General features: G+C 38.0%; 1 protein-coding gene across 1 annotated transcript in view; it reads right to left on the reverse strand.

Annotated features, from left to right (window-relative positions):
* The window catches only part of Yme1l1 (YME1 like 1 ATPase), a 43,918-nt gene extending 21,356 nt beyond the window's left edge, over positions 1-22,562 (reverse strand). The window contains exons 1-7 of the mRNA XM_021155376.2: positions 21,913-22,562; positions 17,558-17,689; positions 15,334-15,496; positions 13,176-13,274; positions 9,595-9,704; positions 4,844-4,994; positions 2,731-2,814 (exon numbers count right to left, since the gene is read on the reverse strand). Coding sequence (XP_021011035.1) covers positions 2,731-2,814; positions 4,844-4,994; positions 9,595-9,704; positions 13,176-13,274; positions 15,334-15,496; positions 17,558-17,689; positions 21,913-21,945 — 772 coding nt within the window. The 5' untranslated portion in view covers positions 21,946-22,562. The remainder of the gene's footprint in view (positions 1-2,730; positions 2,815-4,843; positions 4,995-9,594; positions 9,705-13,175; positions 13,275-15,333; positions 15,497-17,557; positions 17,690-21,912) is intronic.
* Between the last annotated feature and the right edge of the window lie 11 nt (positions 22,563-22,573).

Raw genomic sequence — 22,573 nt, forward strand, 5'->3', positions numbered from 1 at the left:
TAGGAAGAGCAACCTAAATGAAGGTGAGGGTCCTGTCCTGAATAAAAAGAAGAAAATGAACTAAACACCAACATTTCACTTCTCTCTGATTCCTGACTGAAGCTACAATGTGACCAGCTACCTCAAGCTGCTGCTATCCTGGAACTGTGAGGAGCCAAAATAAATAATCTCTTCTTAAAGCTGCTTTTGTCAGACATTTTGTTTCAGCAATGAGAATAGTAACTGATATACTTGTTGACAAAGGCTGAGTCTCTAAGCCCAAGGCCCAACTATTATCCCAAAATACACATCTTAACTCTAGAGCACAGAGCTCTTTCAGTCAATCCTTATCCAAGCCATCCAGGGCTAATTATTTTGGGGACTAAGAGCTGGGATGGTTTGAATTAGAACATTGAAGTAGACACAGGTATGTGAACACTTGATCCTTGGTTGGTGGTGCTATTTAGGGAAGTTATGGAATCTTTAGGACAAGAAGTCTTCCTGGTGGAAGTGTAGGCTTTGAGAGCTTATAGCCTTATCCCAATTCCAGTTCACTCTGCTTTCTGCATGAATGAAAATGTGATCAGCCACCTTCCTGCTCGTCTCCAGCTATCATGCCATCCCTGCTATTATGAACTCATTACATAAACCAAACAGAAACTGGTACATAAACCAAAATAAATTTTTTTACTGTTTTTTTTTTTGTTTTGTGAGCTTTGCTTTTGTTTTTTGAGACAGGATCTCACTATATAGATAGCTCTGGCTGGCATGGAAATTACTATATAAATCAGACTACCCTTCAACTTAGATATATACCTTCCTCTTGCTGAGAGTAAATGTGTGCACCATGAATCCAGTTACCAGATATTTATAAAACCAGGATTGGAATTAGATATCATTGATTTTGATCTTCATGGTGGAAATATATGATCTCACTGGTCAAAAGTCTTTGCTTTTAGGGTTTTTTTTTTTTCTTTTGTTTTTGTGAGACAGGGCTTCTCTGTGTAGCCCTGACTGTCCTGTAACTGTTGGACTTGAACTCACAGAGATCCACATGCCTCTGTTTCCCAAGTACTGGGATTAAAGGTGTGCACTACTCCCAAACTTTGCACCCTTACCTGCTGTTTAATGTTATTTTTCTAGTTCACTGTTGTTTCTCCCTCAGATAACCCTGTAGTAGTAAATGCCTAAGTTCTTTTGATTTCTAAGGCCTTTGAAAGCAAAAATCTCTACACCCCATTTTATACATTATTATTATTAGCCAGACTGAATAACCCATCTCCAAAGTGATTTTAGGGTCCCAGTTCTTCAGGGTATATTGTTAAGTAGCTGGTTGGATGGATATCAGCAGGCTTGAGGGTATCCGGGGATAGACTCCTCATTCATAATCAGCTTTTAAAACCAAGAACTGAGCTGAAGGACTACTACTGGTCAGACTATGGGAGCTAAGGCTTGTTCTGAACTATGCAGAAGGTCACCACTAAATAGCTAAACTTGACAAGATTACTATGACTCAGCTGGAAGCTGATGAAGCATACAGACACAGGGGGCTTGAGGGATAGCTTAGTAGTTAAGAGCACTAGCTACTCTTGTAGAGTACCTGGGTTAAGTTCCTAGCACCCACACACATCTCACAATCACTTTAAACTCCAGCTCCAGGGGACTCAATGCCCTTCTCTGGCCTCCACGAGAACCAGATACACATGTGCACACATACATTCATACAGGTAAAACACTCACAGATCTTAAAAAAGAACTCCTCAAAGAGCTCCTCAGTAAAGGTAAACCCAAATGAGCTGCTCAGTCACCTAGACAGGAAAATGTGCCAACAGTGTCTTTTTAGAGGCTTTAGAAATGGAGACTGCCTGAAATGTGGATTAATGTGGTTATAATCTTGTCTACACTCTCTACTCTGCAAACAACTCCCTAGCTTTTACTCTGCTGTGCAAAAACAAGCAAAGCCTCTGTGGCTGCAAACCCTGTAACCCTAGCACACAGGAGGTAGTCAGGAGCACCAGGAGCTCAAGGTCATGCTTGGTTACTCAGTGAGCTTACAGTCACCTGGAGCTCTAAGTCACAGAAATCTTGAGTCCAAAATTTCTCAGAGCTGAAATAAAGCTCTATTGGTGTGGTGATCATCCATCAGTGCCCCATAAATTAGACATGTAATTACATGTCTCTAATCTCAGCACTCACTCTTGTTTCAAAAAAAAGGATGGAGAAAAAAATTCTTTAATGGTTTTCAGAGTTTTGTGAATAATAATCTTATGAGGGACATATTAGTTTTAATTTTAAAATTATTCATTTAAGGCCTGGAGAGATGGCTCGGTGGTTAAGAGCACTGAGTACTCTTCTGAAAGTCCTGAGTTCAAATCCTAGCAACCACATGGTGGCTCACAACCATCTGTACAGCTACAGTATATTCATATACATAAAAATAAATAAATCTTAAAAAAAGGAAAAAATTATTCATTTAATAACTTATTATTCTGATATAAGTAGCCACAGAAGTAGAATTTTGAAAATATTACTTTAAACCCAGCATAAACAAATGGTATACTAATTTTTTTTAAAGTCAAACTAAATGGACCTTACTTTTCAAATATTCTTCCCCATTAACAATAACTCTAAGTTCAACAAAAGAAAATTTTGGTAGGATAGTAAGTGAAATATTTGTTACAATTGTAAAGAATATAAAAGCCAGATGCTTAAGGAGGAAATAAATTCACTCAGATATATGAAAGTCTTTACCAGATAAAAACGGATTTTTTAAGAGTCCATAAATGCCAAACAGGAGCAAAACAAAGAGGATCAGACGAGTTCGCCTTAAGGAATCTGAAAGAGGAAAAGGACTTGAATTAAATGACAACAATGAAATATAACACCTTTATGGCCAAGCATTAGTTAAGACTTTAAGATGAGAATATTGTCACTGGTGGAATGTTTATCATGCCTGAAGCCCAATGTTGAATCCTCAGAACAACAAAAAATTGTTTTTAAAGTTTACGTTTATTGAAAAGTTGAAAGTGTATTTTTACCACCCACCTTGCCCTGACCACCAACTAACATGCATTTATGAAGTAAACTTGTTAGCAAGAAAACCAGTATTTGTACAGTTTTATCTGGTATAATTTACATGAGGGCTTAATCTGGGTATGAGACAATCTTCAGTTAGCACACAGACTAAGGTTTTTAATGTATTTCTTGGTGTGTGTGTCTGTGTTTATGCATGTGTATGTGTGTGTGTTTGTGTTTTCTATTTGCTGGTCACCTTCCTTCCCCTACAACAGTTGTCCTACTTTCATATTATTCATATACATGTATCTCATACAGTTTACCTTCGATTCTGCATGCAAAACTACTGCAATTTTTGTCCCTCCTGTTCCCTTTAAAGCCCGACCCCTCCAACTTAGAAAACAAACAAATGTATACATGTACACAAATCCTCACACAGCATAAAAATAAACATACAACATTTATCAGAGTCTGGCTTTCCTATTTAATATAATAATATCCAAACCCATCCATTTTCTCGCAAGTGACATTTCATACTTCCAGATAGCTGAATAATAAAATCTCACTATATATAAATATCACATTTTCATACATTTTTCTGTTGATGGATATTTGGGCTGGCTCTAATTTCTTGGCTACCATCCCTACAGCTAAGTAAACACAAATGTACAAACACCTCTACGCCATGCTTAAGATTCCTTTGTTTACAATTTCAAAACTGGTAAATATAACTGGACTATATTCAGTTCACTTTTCCGTTTCCTGGGGCATCTTCATGTTGTTCTTAAGGGCTCCACCAGGTAGGTATCCTGCTTACAAAGGTCCCCTGATACTGATTAGTGGTTGTTTACTTAGTGACAGCCATTCTGACTGGAGATAATCTCAGAAGAGTTTGAATTTGAATTTCCGTAATGGCTGAGGAATTTGGAACTTTTTTCATAGACTTAGTAGCCATTTGTAGTTCTCTTTTGAGAACTGTCCAATTCATTTAACCATTTACGGATCAGATGACTGAGTTTTATGGTGAATAAAAATTGAACAATTATTCATAAATTCTAGACATTAATCTCATCACGTTGGCAGAGTTTTTTCTTCTATTATAGAAAACGTTACTTTATGTTCCTGATTTCTTTTGCTGTGTGCAAGCTTTTTAATTTCATATACTCCCATGTGTCACAAACTGCTGGAGTCCATCTTGGAAAATACTTTCCTATGCTTGTATATTAAAGTGTTATACTTGTGTTTTATTCCAGAAGTTTGAGTTTTGAATCTTGCATTAAGGTCTTCGCTCCATTTTAATGTTTATATAAGTGAAAGGTAAGGATCTAATTTCATTAATCTACATGTGGCTATCCATTTCTCCCAGCACTACTAGTTGAGAGGTTATCTTTTTTTCTAACGCACATCATTACTTTTGTCAAAAACTAGACGGCTACCAGGACATTCTCTAAGAACCCTGTATTTATCAAGGCACAATTCCCACCCTATATTTTTTTTTCCATTCCCATACAGCTTAGGAAATCTTAAGTTTTATGGTGGATCATGACCAATATTGAAACTGATTTTCTTAAGTTTCTAGAGCACAGTAAGATTTTCCGGCAGGAAAAAGCTTGCCTTGCAAGCCTTGCAACCTGAGTTAGAGTGCTAGAATCCAGAGGAAGGAAGGAAAGCAGAAGGAAAGAACTGACATCCAAAGTCATGGGACCTCCACACGTGTGCTGTGGCACAAGCAGCCCACCTTCACTCACATCACACACACTGTGATAACTTTTAAAACTAAGAAAAGTTTTTCTAACACTTTAAGGAGAGGACTAAGCATCTTTCCAACTATCCTTCCTACTCATCATACCATTGGTCTTCTGTGTAAGAGCTTGAGCTTTGAGAAAACCCTCTGCAAAACCAGTTTTAAATGCATCTTGGTGAGCTTCAGGTATGTTTTTAGTTTTCATAAGTTTGTCCAAACTCTCAAGATCTGTTCCTCTGTCCCGCAAAAGAAACCCCTAAAAATGTAAGAAAATAAAACAGTGTCAGAAAGATACAAAGAAATAAGGCAGTGTCTAGAGATTTTCAATCTACTGGACAAAACTAAACGAATAGGCATACTTTACAAAAAATTTTGATGTTCTGCTAGAAGCAATATGTATGGCAATATAATGACTGCTAGCTATGGAAAACAGAATTTCTTACTAGGGCTCAGCTGTTAAAGGCAAGGCTTGTAACCAAAACATCAAGAGAATGGGATCAAAACCACACGGTTGGAGATGTAGATTAGTTGACAGTTTTTGTAATGTGGATTAGTTAACAGTGTTGCTGAGCATCCATGAGGCCTTCAGGTTCATCCACAGAACCACATAAACTGAACTTGGCAGCAAGAGTATGCAATGCCAGCACATGAGAGGTAAAAGCAGGAGAACTCAAAGTTAAAGGTAACCCTTAGGTACACAAAGAGTCATGTGCTACATGAAACCATCTCTCCAACTTCCTCGCCCCTCCCCTAAAAGTCATATAGTCAAAGGCATCATGTCACAGGTCTGTAATCTTAGGACTTAAGAGGATGGATTTAAGTTCAAGGCCACTCTGGGCTGAAGAAAACTGTCACAGACACACAGGCGCGCGCACACACACACACACACACAAATATATACACAGGAAAAAGACATCATGAGCAAACAATGTGAAAGAACAATATGAAATAATGTCCAAAAACTGTAAATAACCTGGTAAACATAATGCCAAGAAGAGAATAAGGGTATTTAATAACCATATTCAAGTTGAGAACAGAAAAATGGTAAATAAAGTACAATAAAGCACTGTGTTATGTAAGGCTATATTGAGTAATAAAGCGGAGCAATGCAATTAATGAGAAGCAATGATGATACAAGTTTGGAGGCAAGACTGAAGTAGCAAGAGTAGAAACAAAGGATTAAACGAGTACTCAGTGGAGTAATCCAAGCAATAAAATGTTATAGTTGTCTATGAATGGCAGTGCAACAAAGAGGAAGGGAAATTTTTAAGAAATGTTAGCTGGGCAAAGTGGCTCACACTTATAATCCCAGCTTTGAGAACCTGAAGCAGTTTTGTCTTGAGTTTGAGGCCAAACTAGGCTACATGGTAAGGTTTAGAACAACCTGGGCTGCAGACTGAGACCCTGCTCAAAAAAAAAAAAAAAAAACAAGACACACAAAACAAATAGAGAAGCATTACAGATTAGTGGTGTAGATCAGCAGCAGATCATTTGGCTAGAATGTATAAAAGCTAGGTTCAATCCCTAGGACTTCCGCTTCCCCAGCAAAGTGACATATGAGTGTACACTGAAGAAAGGACAGCCCTTTCAGCAAACAGTACTGGGAAATCTGGACTCTAAAAAGCAAAAGATAAATAAATAATAATTTCTATTTCTAACGTGAATATAATTCAAGCCCAAATGGATCAAAAACTGGAAGACCCAATACCCTGAAACTTCAAGAAAGAAATGAGGAATAAGGCTTCCACTTATCAGCAGACATACTCACGGTTCTGAATAAGACTTCAGTAGCATAAGAAGTAAGAATAATAAACAAATAGGATCTCAAAACATTTCAGTGCAGCAAAGGAGACTAACAAGCAAGTGAAGACAAAGTCCATAGAATAGGATATACCTACCAGCAACACATGTGGCAGAGTTTGTGTCTAGAACATACGAAAGAACACAAAATACTAACCGTCAAGAAAATAAGCACCCAGTTAAAAACTGAGCAACAAAACTGTACAGGAAATTCTCAAAAGGATATATAAATGCCTAATGAACACTTTAGAAAGTGTTTGGCATATTTAGCCTTCAAGAAAAGGAAAATTAAAACTAAGACTTGAGGAACGCAGATTGGTGTAGGTGTTTGGGAAGGGAACCCCTTATACACTGTTGGTCAAAGTATAAACTAGTACAGCCACTCTGGAATCCAGAGACTTCTCGAAAACTAAAAATAGAACAGCCACATAGCTAAGCTATACCACGGGCAGACACCTAATGGACTTTATATGCTACTACAGAGATATACACATACTATTCTACTTTTAATAGTAAGGAAGTAGACTCAACCTACATGGTAAGGGATTGATAGGGAAAATGTGAACTGGTCACGGTGCTACACACCTTTAATCCCAGCACTTAGGAAGCACAGTCAGATGAATCTCTTCTGAGTTAGAGACCAGCCTAGTCTACATAGTGAATTCCAGGTTAGTCAGGGCTATGTGGGAAAACCATTCTCAGAGAGGGGACGGGGGAGGGAGAGGGAGAAGGAGAGGGGGAGAGGGAGAGGGGAAGGGGGAGGGGAAGGAGAGGGGGAGGGAGAGGGGGAGAGAGAAGGAAAGATGCATATACCCAACGAACTGTTACTCAGCTGTAAAAAAAATTTAAATATGTAGGTAAATGTATGAAATGGGGGGGGGGCGGAATTATACTAAGGTAACAGGCCCAGAAAAACAAATGGCATGATCTCTCTTATATGTAGATTCTAGCTTCAATTTTTTTGTTTTGTGTATTTAACTTGGAGCCTAAGTGGAAAACAAAGAAACTAGATAGTGGCCTTTTGGGAGGAAGGGAGATGTAGAAGAACAACATCCACACCTTAAGGAAGAGTAATATTATAGCCAAAATGAGAGAGGTGGAATATTAGCTGCAGAAAAACTTTAATGGGGCTAGAGAGATGGCTCAGCGGTTAAGAGCACTGGCTCCTCTTCTGAAGGTCCTGAGTTCAAATCCCAGCAACCACATGGTGGCTCACAACCATCAGTAATGAAATTTGACCCCCTCTTCTAGAGTGCCTGAAGACAGCTATAGTGTACTTACATAAAATAAATAAATAAATAAATAGATTGATTGATTGATTGATCTTTGGGCTGGAGCAAACAGAGCCAGAGAGAACAACCATTCGGAATGAGATCTGACACCCTCATCTGGAGCATCTGAAGACAGCTACAGTGTACTTACATATAATAAGTAAATCTTTTTGAAAGAAAGGCTTTAATGGGTATGGGGGAAACCAGGAATGGAAGGAAAGCTAACGCTTATTAAAAGTATAAGTACATGAAAAGCTATACCTCACACCCCAATTTAAAAATATGTGGAGGTACAATAGAGCACTTGTGAAGTGAAAGAGGAGGGGAGAGAAGTGGAGGCTAAAGCTTAAGCAGATATAGGCAGGTAGATGGGGGTTAACCAAAACTAAGGATGTAGACAAAAGCCTGATACAAACCAATGGTACGCTAATTAAAACTTAAAAAATAGTTCAAATGAAATTATCTTGCATAGATAGACAATGTGTTTCTCAAAATATATAAGTAATTAAGTCATAATACAAGGAATGAGAGACTTCTCTACATGCCATTGGTCAGGGAGGCCCTAGGGATCATCAAAACAACACAGGCTACTGCCATTATCCTTGTTACACAGTAAACCTCAATTGCTATAGATACCACACATGTTGGTTATCAGTCCATAGAAAATCAATCTCAAATTGAGAACCTTCCTTCATGTGTGCTAGCTTTCATGGTGTTAGAAGGTACAATGCAGGTTTCTGGGAGAGAAAACTATCAATGATCTTAACCAGCTCTACACCCTGCATGCTCCAATACTGACCAGTCAAGCAAGAAAAGCCTACTGGTACAATAGACATGACTGTTACTAAGGCACCTAACCTCTTCCTGAGAGGAGACTGTTCCACTGAAGGGAATTCCATGCCTGGCACTGTAATCCTCATCAAAAAGCCCATGGTCATAGATTCTAGGGTAAAATCTGCTATTTATATTTTTGCCAACTGGTAATGCTTTCAAATGCCTTCTAAATATTTATGTTTATAACCATAGAACTGGCCTGCTTTCAACCTTGGTCAGACAGCTTCTTTTTGCACTGTGCAGCAGCCAACGTAAAGATACAAAACTAGTAAAGGTACTAAAAATAAGAGAATGAGTGAGTGTTCAGCCCTAAACAGGACATCGATATCAAATACCCCTCTCCAGCAAGACTCAGGGAATATGAAGGAAGAGGCAGGAAGAATTTAAGAGCTGTCGCACAGGAAGGAATGCTGTGAATACTGTCTTCTAGGTATGATACAGATATAACCTTCATGAACTCACAGCAACAGGTTACCTGCACAAGATCAAGCCAACCAAAATTCTGACATAGTTGCGGTGGAGAATTTCCAGAGCTACCACTTACTGAGTATCTTTTTATAAGGATGTGGCCACTGGTAGAATATCCATGCTACAGTGAATAACCCCACACAGATGCATATATGAGCAGCACCAACTGGACTAAGTAGGTTATATTTTAAAAAAAAAAAAAATTTAACTTTAAAGATATGAAATTGGGAGGCAGACACAAGGATGGGAAAACATATGGGAAGCTGAAATAAAAAATAGGAGGTAGACATATTTCATTAACTACATGTACGAAATTCTCAAGAATAAAGAAGAGAATTGTGTTTAAGGATTTATAAGCACAATTAATTAAGTAATTATCAGTGATGTAGAGAAACAGGGTGAGGGCTCCATCAACCAGAAAATGAAGTTTATGGTCTCAATAGTTGAAAGTTACTACTTTCTAAACTACAAACAAGTAATTACCTTCACAAATGATGGTGCTATATTCTGTGCTTCTACTAATCTTTCAGAGGTAGACTGCAAACGTCGTGTCCTTGATTTCAACGTTTTGAAACCCCGAGACTGTATGAAAACTGAACAAAACAGTGCCTGTTAATTTGCAGCTGTAATACAGGAAAATGATCAAGTGTAAAGTCTAACTCATAACTGTACATGCTAACTACTATCTAAGTTCTAGAAAGTTAATTCTGTTGACATTTCCATATGCTTTACATTTTTTCCAACACCTCTGAACATTTTTTTTCATGTTGACAGGAGAAAAAGTAAAAAGAGGATTTATAATATAACATAAAAAACAAAGTAGTAATTTGTGACACTTTCCAAAAAACAAAAGCTAAATTATTGAAATTGATTAAATATAAACAACTAACTTTAAATCTTCTTGATAGTTGTTTCTAGTATGAAAAAATATCAAACCAAATATCAATTTCTTATATTTAAAGTCTATTTTCCAAAGTAATCATTCTTAATAATTCTGTAACTACTCTTAAATGCCTGTACATACATACTATCTTTTACTTATTTGCTACACTGGAGTTCACAATCTTCTAGCCTTTCTAATGCCAAGAGCACACACAAGCTACACACACACTCTTCCTGCCAAAAAGGATTTGAAGTGGAGTAAGTTAGCATGTGCCTATAATCCCAGCACACAGGAAGATGAAACAAGAAAACCAGCAGCTCAAGAAGACCATGAAGTCCCTTAGACTACATAGTGAGACATGGTGTCAAATAAATCATTCTAGAAATACAGTTTGTTCAACTCCATGGAAATATTTCAGAATACAACAGAGTACATTCAGTTTAATGGTCATTTACAATTTTTTAATTTACACTAAAGACTGTTTTGAGAGTATTGTATTTTTGTTTGCTTTTTTGCTGCTGAGGGTTGAAGTCATAGCTCAAGCACCCTAAACATGCTCGCTACACTAAGCTCTAATTCTAGATCCCCAACCATTTCACTGCCAAACATAATACTACAATAAATTTTCATGCTTTTTAAACATATGAAGACTAAATTCCTAAAAGTGAAATTAAGTTTAAACAGTGACATAAAAAACTACTTTCTAAAAGGATTTTCTATGAAGATTTTTCATATAGGGCTTCAAGGACTAATTTCAGTACTGACTTTTTCGCCAGCCATGAGATAATACTTGCAAACTGACTGAAATTCTAAGTACTCAGGTAGGCTTATATTTTAGCTCTACTGTCTGATAATCAACCTTGCAGAATTCCATAAATTCTCCACACAAGTGTCACCTGCCTTAACTACCCTTCTGCATTCAGCACTAGCCATTTCTTCAGAAGATTACTGGTCCTTGCTGAATTCGGTTCCTTCTTTTTCATGCTAAGTACTCTCCTCAAATGTGGAGAGTCCTAGTATCTAGTACTTTTCATTTTAAAACAGTCTTGTTATATAGCTCATGTTGGTCCTGCTCTGTCTCTCAAGGGCTGGGATTATAGCTGTGTATCATCATAGATGGCTCCCATTTCTATTTGTAAATAAGAATATACTGGGCAGTACTAAAAGCAAATGTTTAGGTGCTGGAGAAATGGCTCAGCGGTTAAGAGCACTGATCGCTCTTCCAGAGGTCCTAAGTTCAATTCCCAGCAACCACATGGTGGCTCACAACTATCTGTAATGGGATCTGATGCCCTCTTCTGGTATTTGTCTGAAGACAGCTTCAAGTACTCATATAACTAAAACTAAATAAATCTTAAAAAAAAAAAAAAAAAGAAAGAAAGCAAATGTTTCCTCAATACTAACAAAGCAATAATGTACTGAAACTACAAATCATGAATTATGTGAATGAAGACAAGTGTATACACAATTCAAAACCAAAGCAAGCTTACTTTTCTTCTTTGGCATCAAGGCCCAAACCAGAGGTCTTGAAAAATAGATTCCCCCAAATACATATACTAATGCAGTGCCTATAAGGAATGGTGTAACCTAAAAGTTAATTCCTATATTTGCTCTATGATTGGCCCAATCCTGGCAATCTTTCAAGTGTTTATTGCATCTACAATCCTGTACTAGTTAGCTTTTTATAAATGTGGCATAAACTAGGGTCATTCAGAAATAGACAACCTCAATTAAGAAATGCCTTTGTAAGACTGGCCTGGAGGCAAGTCTTAATGACTGATGTGGGAAGGTCCAGCGCACAGGGATGCTAACCCCACTTGGCAAGTGATACCAAGTTACATGGGATTTCTCCATGGCCTTGGCTTTAGTTCCCTCAGTGATAGATTGTGATTAGGACCTGTGAGCCAAATAAACCATTTCCTCCCCAAGTTGCTTTTGGCCAGTGTTTCATAGCAGCAACAAAAGCCCAACGAGGGCAAATTCTAAAGCCCATTGTTACTGATTCCAAGTTTGGCATGTTCCCTAAGTTATAGACATAAAATCGTTCACATCATTTATGACACTCCTATCCCAGTGGTTCTCAACCTTCCAGTTGCTGAGACCCTTTAATACAGCTTCTCATGATGTGGTAACCCCCCCCCAAAGCATATATTCATTTCATTCAGAATAATTTTGCTGCCGTTATTAATTATAATGTAGATATCTGATATGCAGGATACCTAATATTCAACTCAGGAAAGAATCACTCAACCCCCAGGTTGAGAACTACTGTTCTATCCTAAACTGCATGAAAGTAGCAAACAATGCTATCAATCTCGTATCATCTACTTTACAGCTTTATTTAAACTCCTCGTATTTCTGGGATGTTCATGAAAACATTCTGATGTTTTCCAGTGAGGGTAAGTAAGTAGACAAATATGCTTAGTCAATTATTTTGAAACAGATAGAGTTGAGTTTCTCAGGTCTGATTTACCTTGGTACTTAGCACTCACACAGCTTGGCTTCTATTATTACTTTGTAGCTCAGAGATTATAAAGAGGACTAGACAAAGGGCTAAGCAGCATAGACTGTTCTTCCAGAGGACCTGGGTTCAATTCTAAATACCCACATGGTGGCTCGCAAAGTTTCAAGAATTCTGAGACCCTCTTCTGGCCGCAGGCACACACAGTACACATAAACATACATGCAGGTGGAGCACACACACATATAAAGAAATACTTTTTCCTCAAAAGTTTACAAAGAAAGCTAGGCACGCTGGGGGTGGTGGCACACACCTCTAATCCCAGCACTCAGAAGGCAGAGGCAGGCAGATTTCTGAGTTCAAGGCCAGCATGGTCTACAAGGTGAGTTCCAGAACAACCAGGGCTATACAGAGAAACCCTGTCTTGAAAAACCCAAAAAACAAAAAAACAAAAACAACAAAAAAAAAAAAAGAAAGCTAGGCACAGTGGCACATACTTGTAACCTCTAACATATAAGAGGCTGAGGAAGACTACAAGTTCCCAGCAGTCTAGCATAGTAAAACTTCTACTTCAAAAAATACAGAACTAACCAAATGAATAGTTCCAAAACTTTAAGTCTACTTACTATACAGGGAATAAGTACTTCAATTACCACCACTAGCAAAACAAGTCTTACTAAATATAACTATGTTTTTCAAAATAAATACCCTTGTTTGTACCTGGAAAATACTGAAGATCTGAACAAATGCTTCGAAGAGTTTTTGGATGTTGCCTGTACAAGCTAGAAGAGCGTAATGTGCTGAACATATCTAAGTGACCTGGAAGAAAGTTGCAAGATTATTGCCTAGATGTCAAGTGAAAAGCAAAAACACATAAAAGTTGTATAAAATAATTATAAATACTAGAAAAAATTACAATACATAAGTTTCACATAGTATTTGTCCATAGTACAACTTTATTTTTGAAAAGACATCTCACGCATTAACTCATAGTTCCTCATTTCACTATCACTTATGGTGAAATTACTATTTCTCTGGCATATGATTATATCTGTCCATGAAACTTAAATTAAAATAAGCAGATATTTAAAAGAAAAAGCCTCTTTTATTACAAGAATAGAATAATAAAGAGCTGTTATAACAGTGCAAACAGCTTCTAATAAGACTTAAAGTATCTAGAGTAGAGCCAGGTGTGTTGGTGAGTACCTTTAAATGCCAAAGCTCTGGAGGTAGAAGCAGGTGAAATTCTATGAGTTCAAGACCAGTCCTGTCTACAGGGCTTCATAAGGAGATCCTGTCTCAAAAACCAAAACCAAAACACAAACAAAAAGTATGTAGCGTCGGGCGCGGTGGCGCACACCTTTAATCCCAGCACTCGGGAGGCAGAGGCAGGTGGATTTCTGAGTTCGAGGCCAGCCCGGTCTACAAAGTGAGTTCCAGGATAGCCAGGGCTACACAGAGAAACCCTGTCTTGAAAAACAAAAAAAAAAAAAAGAAAAAAAGGGAAATATCTTGTTAAAAAAAAGAAAAAAAGAAAAAAGTATATAGCATTGCAAAGCACGAAAAAAGGTTCCTTCACTAGCCAGGCTTGCAATCTTACAGTCTCACTGAACTATATACACTCTCAGTCCCAATTCCTCACTGATTACTATGTATCTGCATATCCAGTGAGACTTAAGGCATTTTTCGAAAAATTCCCAAGTGTCCAACTAAAAAACTCATTCCTAATATTTCTGCATGCCCAAGTGAAGCAAGTGCCTCACAGTATAAAGAATTTTAAAATTTGAAAATGCAGATTAGAAAAACACAAGAATAAAAGTATTTAAACATTAAAATAAAAATGTGTCCTTTTGAAGATTTACCCTGGGCCAAACACTTTGGATGTCTATGTTTTAGTCTGAGTACTCAAACCTTAATTACACTTTTTTCTCACTCTTTCATTCTTTTAATCTTTTAGTCTTGGATTCCTACAGTTTAAGGTGATTTTTACAACTTCATCTTCCATCAATATGAGGAAGGTATTTTGATATTTTAAGAAGGCTTTAAGTTAGGCAGAGACAGGCAGATCTCTGAGTTCAAAGCCAGTGTGGTCTACAGAGTGAGTAGCCAGGACTACACAGGCATAACCTGTTTTAAAAGACAAATGCCGGGCAGTGGTGGCACACGCCTTTAATCCCAGGACTTGGAAGGCAGAGGCAGGCGGATTTCTGAGTTCGAGGCCAGCCTGATCTACAAAGTAAGTTCCAGGACAGCCAGGGATAGATAACAAGTGAGAAACCCTGTCTCAAAAAAAAAAAAAACAACAACAACAAAATAAATAAATAAATAAATAAATAAATAAAAATAAAGGCTCTACTACTAGTTTAGTGACATTTAAAAAAAAAAATTCACATGTGGCCCAGGTCTAAATATAATCCCAGCTATTGAGAAGGTTAAGGCCAAGAAGACCAAAATTTCAAAACTTGCTAGGGCTACAGAATGAACATGGTGTGCGTGGGTAATTTGCCAAAACTCTGGCAAAAAAAAAAAAAAAAAGATTGTAATTCACTAGTAGAGCACTTCCCTAGCACAAGTGAGGTTAAAGATTCAGTCCCATGCAGTGGATGCAGCTCAGTGGAACAAGGCTTGCACAGCGAGAGCAAACCCTAATGTCAATATTACAAGAAGCAAAGGAACACAAATAAATTCTCTGTAGTTTATTATTTTTCTATAAATCTAAATTATAACAGTAAGAAAAGTTATACATTTAAAAAGAAACTCAAAAAAAGAACTGGCCCATAGTAAATGTTAATACACTACACCTATTATATCACTATATTAGAAATGCTAATACACTACACCTATTATATTATATTAGAAATGACAATAACTGACATACCATATTTATTTTCAAAAAAGGACTGTGCCGAAATATGAGATGTATGCCAACAGGAAGAAACTCTTTTGTCTTTATAAAATCCAGGAAGTAAATTTTCTACCATTTTATCAATCTGTCCAATTTTCAATTCAGATAATCCAAGGTCCCTTAAATTAAGCACAGGCTAAAAAAGACAAGTTAGTTAAATTAACATTAATCAAGCATTTAAAGGATACTTATCAAAAACGATAAGGATTTTTTAAAATATAAACATGTATTGATTTTTTTAAATTCTTTAAAATAAGTTAATACAAACATTATAATAGTTCCAGTTTTACTAAGGTTAGTCATGACATTTGACTACCCCAACCCCCCAAAATAATTCCCTAATAATGCCCTTAAATAAATGAGATCACTGAAACCAAAAGAACTAGTTAAGCATTCTGAGTCACAATGAAGTGAAAGGCTTCACAAAGTTTTCCTTCTCGACATATAAAGCACTGTGATATGGTTCCAACCTAACAACCATCTGACATTTATAAGAATATTTGCTGGATGGAGTACAGAGAAACAGACTATGTTGCGACAGATCATATTGATAGAACTTCCATTGTAATATAATTGTTCTTTCATTATTGTTATTAATCTTATTAACCTATAAATTCAACTTGATAGTATTTTCAGTAGTGAGGCTTTCTTGAACTGTATGATTGGAAAGTAGGATGATCAAGAGAAGAAAAGCAATGGAGCACCTACAGAAAGGAGCAAGAGGAATTGGACAAATAGGGTAAAATAAAGAACAAATATGACAAGACAAACTTTCCATGTAGTCAAAATATGTGTTATTATGCCAGGCATGGTGGGGCACACATGCAATCCTAGCAGAAGGTCCCTGAGTTCAAGATCCTACCCATGATGACCATGACCACCTCACGCGAGCTTCTTTCCTATTTTCCTCTATTGAACATCCAGTATTTACAGGTTAAAAGTTTTGAAAAACTTCACACTTTTTTCTTCAATAAAAAGTACACTCAGGAGGCAGAGGCAGGCAGATCTCTGAGTTCAAGGTCAGCCTGGTCTACAGAGTGAGTTCCAGGATAGCCAGGGATACACAGAGAAACATTATCTTGAAGAAGAAAGAAAAAAAGAAAGAAAGAAAGATTCTGCGCTTTTAACTATCTTATTAGTAAAATTTGTAAATAGAAAAGGTTCTTAGTCCATGACTTCCTGAATCCTTGCACACTGTACATCAGTGCCGTCATGATTATAAAAATACTGAAAGTGTAGTTTCCTGGCTTATAGATCTTACTTTCAAGTACTTATGCTCTATTATTTTTGTTGTTTTGTTTTTTAATTGATTGTTTAAGATAGAGTACAGGCTTAGACTCCAGCCATGTCATCATCCCCATTTAATCATTTAGGCAGTAGAAAGTGATGGTGTCCCACAAGGAGCTACTGGCAACTGACTGCAACTGACCTATCGTTTCCCTAAGGGATATAGGCACCAGTACATTGACCATGCTCCAGAGGCCTCCCATTACTCACACAAGATACCCTAGTTAAACTCAGTGGGGCACTAACCACCAAGCATGCCAAACCACATACCAACAGAGACAGGAAAATGGGGGAGGGGGACGGATGTGGGGGGGCACTTTTTAGAAGAATTCAGAGTGAGATAAAAATGACGAAACATTATATACAGCTATGAAACTGTCAATTTTTAGATTTTATTTTTAAAAGGAAGAAAAGGGGCTGGAAAAATTGCTCAACAGGTAAGAGCACTTTTTCTGTTGTTACAAAAGACCAGGATTCAGCTCTAGTACCCACATGGTAGCTTAAAATCATCTGGTCACTCTAGTTCCAGGGGATTTGACACCCTAATTTAACCTCCATGGGCACCAGAATGTTACACAAATAGGCAAAGATTTATACAAAATAAATAAATAAATAAAAGTAACTAAAAAATTAATACTTTTTATAAAAAAAATTGGTATCAACAAGGAGCAATATGGGAAGTACATAGCAAATATGTCATGTTTTAAAACGATAACCAAATAAACGAATACTCTTAATATATACAGCAAACAACAAAAGCCAGAATTAGCTGCCTTTAATTACAAAGATAAGCTGAAAGCTGCAAGCATTGGTATAAATGCTTAAATGAAAATATCTGACCAAATATATGATTAAACTTCACCATACCAAAAGGCTTTCTCAGATAGTTCAGGTTCGGGTTAACTATTACCTCACTACTGGGCGCTTCATGCTCAGGAACTGTATCTCGATGCTGTTTTAGAGAAACAGATGTATTGACAGAAACAGATGTATTTTTTGGTGAATGGAAAGCATTGATGAGATGACTGAGAGGAATTGTAACCTAGGAAAAAACAGAAGTTCAAATTAAGCAGTCTAATTAAAAAAATAAAATAATAGAAACAATCTCTTATTTTTAGTCAGAATTTAGACCTGTTAACAGTTAAAAATACACCAGATGTCAAAATTATGGCTAGGCTGGGATACAGCTCCATGCTAGCACCCCTCATCAGTGTAAATGATGATCTCCGTTTGAGCTCCAGCACCACATACACAACACAAGCACATACACATACAGAGATCGGCATAAACATAAACACACACACATACACATGCAAAAAATTGTCCATATTTATTTACTGCTGACAGGAAGAAAATTGGTTTGTTCTTTCATGACACTACCCTGGATATATTAGAATCCAGGCATGGTGGTACACACTTTTTATCACAGCAATGGGGAGGAAGACAAGGCAGATCTCTGAATTCAATGCTAGCTTGGTCTATATAAAGTTCAAGGCCAGTCAGGAGGACTACACAATGACTGTCACAAAAATTAATTAACTTGAATTAATTTACTTTCATTCTCTAAAGTCTACTTTCTAGAAATTTATTCTAAGGAAGTAATTTGACAAATGATGCACACTAATAAGACAATTTTTTTCAACATAAATTTAAAACAAATGGGAAAAAGCTGGAGAAAACAACTATTAGGGAGGGGGCAAAATAAAAGGCACATCCACAGAAAAGCTTCACAAACATTAAAAGCAAAAGTTCACACCAAGAATTTTCTAATTTTTTGCCACCATCTTGCTCTAAATGCCACTACCTAATCTGTTCCTGCCCTTCCCCAGCTGTAACACACCAGCAAGAGATAGACGTCATCAGCGTGAAAGTCTGCTAGGCCATGCTTCTGCTTAAAATCTAACACTTGTAGAACTTGAAAATACTCTACAGTTTGGTTTTTATATTACCTCACTTCATAACATGCCCCTTCATTCCCTGTGTAAGAAATGGCTCAAAGAACACATGAAAACACTTTACTTACATTTACCAGCCATAAGAACATATGAAAAGAAGTGCCATGCACTCCGGTTTGACAAGCCGAGAGGCTTAAAAGCTACTCTCGAGGCAAAAGAGTTTCACAGAAACTCACTCCTGGAGTCTGGCGTTCTCTCTAACCCATACATTAATTTTCCATTCCCGAGTTAGTCTAGTGTATGGATCCACGTGTTCTCTTTTAGTATTTTCCTATTATAAGTGCCTTTTAAGATTAAATTCTGACATAGCTAAAGCCTTAGTGTTCCAACAGTCCTAGAACGTCCTTGAGCAAGACCATGGGCTTAAAATTCAGTAAGAATGTAAAAGCTAAGTCACTCCCTNACACAGGAATTTACCATCACTAAGGAAGTTTCTGACCAAAGGAGAAACCAAAATAGATACTTAGAACTATAGCGGAGTTACACCCATACACACACCCATACACACACACACACACACACACACACACACACACACACATTTACAATGGCCTAAGGGGAAGGTGGACTATACAATAGACTAAAATAGGAACTAAGGCAAAAGCACGAAGCCCTGGACCCTGGCTTCTAAGATTAAGTAAATCTTGGGTGGAGCCCTTGTTGATCCCAGTTGTTAACAAAGTATTCTATCCCAGGTAGTTCCCGTTAGACCTTCTGTGTTTGCATTCCTCTGTTTTCTGTAAGAATCCAGTAACCTTGCAGGTATGTCACCCAACTTCTTTATTGTCTTCTACATAAAAAGTCTGATACTCCATTTGACATTACATTCAGATCCTACACAACCTCTCCTGTGTACATCTGTCGGTCATTCATCCAACGCTTTGCCCACCCTCGACTAGAGACTGGTTCCACGCAGACAAAGGGGCCCAGAGGGTCTGCGGCAAAGAAGTACATATGGCAAGGCCTGGAAAGAACACCCAGTGGAGGACACCCTCTATGGAGTTACAGTGTAAAATCCTTCTGCACAGGAACTCACCACCCAGCAGCTCAACAATTACTGCCTCCAAGAGTGGGAATTACAGTATGATGAAATTATCTGGTCTGACTAGTCCCATTCCAGGACTATTTGCAGATTCAAGTTGCCTCGTTAGGACAAACACAAATGTAATCCATGGAGCTTATGAAATCATCATGGAGCTTTATGAAATTCTAAGAATATAACAGAAGCTTGGCACAAGGAAGACTACAAAAATTAAGAATTTCTTTTGTTGTAGCATATTATCCAACTAAAAGATAAACTCCATATGGCAAGAATTTTTTCTACTTTAGTATTCTATGTTGTAACCCATGACAAGTGTGAATACAGAGAATGCTAAATAGGCATTTTTGTTAAGTGAATAAAATAATCGGCTCTGATTATAAGTCAAGTCTAATAATTTAACTAATTCAACCCCTGACATTAAAATTAGCCAGTGTTATACTTCTTGCTGTGATCTAAAGGCAGAGTCAGTCCCTTTAAAAATTATACTTAATTCAGTTTCCATTATAACAGCAGTAAGAGGTGGAAGGCAATTAGCTAGGAAGGATAGCACAGAACTACAAACTGCTCCATGCTACATAGGGTTGTACAAAACCCACAATAAGCAAGTATTTAAGCCATGGAAGTCCAGTCTTTTCGCCACCAGAGTGGGTTTCCCCCTTGTTCTTTTGCTTTTCTACCATGTTATGTTGTCTACCTCATGATGGTATACTATCCATCATGCTTTCTTCATATAAATTAATATTATAGTCAACAGTCTCTATCAGACATCTTTAATTACTAAAACTTCCCCAGACACTGTCATCCTAAAAAACAGCATTTTCTTGTATCAAGCTAACCAACACAGAAATATCACTTTCCACCATCTCTCCCACTTAAACTGAGTGAAATTCTATTACTTCTTTTCTTCTCTACTTTAACTTTTGTGAGATAGGTTGGCTGCCAAATCCTAATCCTCTTGTCCCTCTCACCAAGTCTGGAATTAGAGAGATGCCACACTAGACAAGCAATTTCTTTTCCATAATTACTGAATGTCTTTCCTGTGTCAGAGCAAAAGCATCCTTAAATCTACAACACTTACACTTTTGCCCTCTCATATTCTCCACCCAAGAAGCCAGAGCAAGCCTCCAAATGAAAACCTGGTCACGGAAATCAAATGAATAGAACTCCGTAACTGCCTCAAGGCTTCTCTCCAACCTCGTCTCTGACACTGCTCCCTTTAACCACTCTGTTCTTGCCACATGGGCCTGACTTTTGTTCCTCACAGGATTTTATATTTATACTTTTCTGTCTGCCTGAAATTCCCGTTTATTGTTCATCTTTCTTTCCAGTGACTAGGAGAAATCCACATTTGCTTTGTTCACTTGCTGCCTAAGTAGCAGCTAAGCAATTCCTTTCTCCATTAGTCCACCAATTCCATAGGGACACAAAAAAAAGGCAGGTAGTAAGATGTAAAGAACATTTTGGGGGGGGGGGCAGTCTTTTGAGACAAGTCTCACTATGTAACATCTCTAGACTCTCTGCCTGCCTCTGCCTCCCAAAGAATAATCCTCAAGACAAGTTGATGGTGCATCTGGTGTGATAGTGGTGGGAGCCATGATCCCAACACTTCGGAGGCCAGCCTGGACATAATGAGGTCTAGGACAGCAAAGATAGACAATGAAACCACGCCTCAAAAAATAAAATAAAATATAATTAATTAATTAATTAAACATTGTTATCACCTCCCCCGCCCAAAAAAGAAAACCAATTTTAATGAAACAAGGAAAAATTAACATAATTTGGGTCCTGATTTTTAAAAAATGTTTAAACTTTAATTGCAAGAATCTAATGATTCAAAAATGTGCACAGGTTAATTCTGCCCAGAAAGAAAGAAATTGTGATGCTATTCAAATTATTAGAGTATGTTTGAACTAAATTCGGCTTGAAAGGAAAAACGGGTAATCAGAAATAGATGGATGGAAAGAACACTGTCTTCTTTACCTTTCTCGCAGATTTCACAAATCCCCATCTCAGACTGTCCAACCCTAAACAATCCCTGAATTCTCAACAGAAATTCTGTGCAAGCCATTGGATACGCTATGTGATGTCCACCACGGTTAGTGTCAGGTCATAGTCTCAGCATTGTCCCCTGATCTACTTTTCAGCCTGCGACTCAAACAGGGTTCGTCGCTTCCCTCACTAATTTGCTTCAGAAACACCGATTCTACTACAGCATCCGGGGAAAAGTCGCAAAAGGGACGCAGGAAAACGCCTGAATGCTCGGCTCACCTGAGGCTGCACAGTGCTCGACAGGGAGAACATCTCCGGGCCCTCGAGACCTTACCCACCAGCCGAAACTGCTTCTTAGCTTCAGCTCAGAGGAAAGGGGCTGAGCCCTTTTATTTTCTCTTTATTTCTCTTTGCTTTTCTCCCAGTTTCTCCCTTACTCCTCCCAGAAACGAAAAAATGGCTTCCCCTCCCGACAGCTGCTACGACGACATCTGCCCCGGAAGACCATAGGTACGGAAACAGTGCTTCCGGAGCAAGCCTCCACGTTCACCCCGCCCCCACCCGTCAGCGCCCCGCCTCTTCCGGGGACTAACAACACTTTGGGGTTGTTTTTCCGAGGTTCCTATCGCCACCACCACCACCACCACAATAAATTGGATGTTCTTCTAGTCGCTCCTACTCTGTTTCTGAATTCAATACGCGGTGAAACGCGCTTAACGCTCACCCAGGTTCTCCACATTCTGTGACTTCACTAGCTTCCACACATCATCCCTAGCCATTGCTTTACTTAACAGTCGGCCTGGCTTCTAGCTCATGCGGAGGGAGGGAGGACCCCACCAGACTCGAGCTACACAAAGTCTAAGTCCCTTGCTCATTGGCCAGAATGCACTGCCTCGTCACAAAAACAGCCTGTGTATCCGTGGCTGAGCCCCGCCCAGCA

Source organism: Mus caroli, unplaced genomic scaffold, assembly GCF_900094665.2.
Source record: "Mus caroli unplaced genomic scaffold, CAROLI_EIJ_v1.1 scaffold_8181_1, whole genome shotgun sequence".
Lineage (NCBI taxonomy): Eukaryota > Metazoa > Chordata > Mammalia > Rodentia > Muridae > Mus > Mus caroli.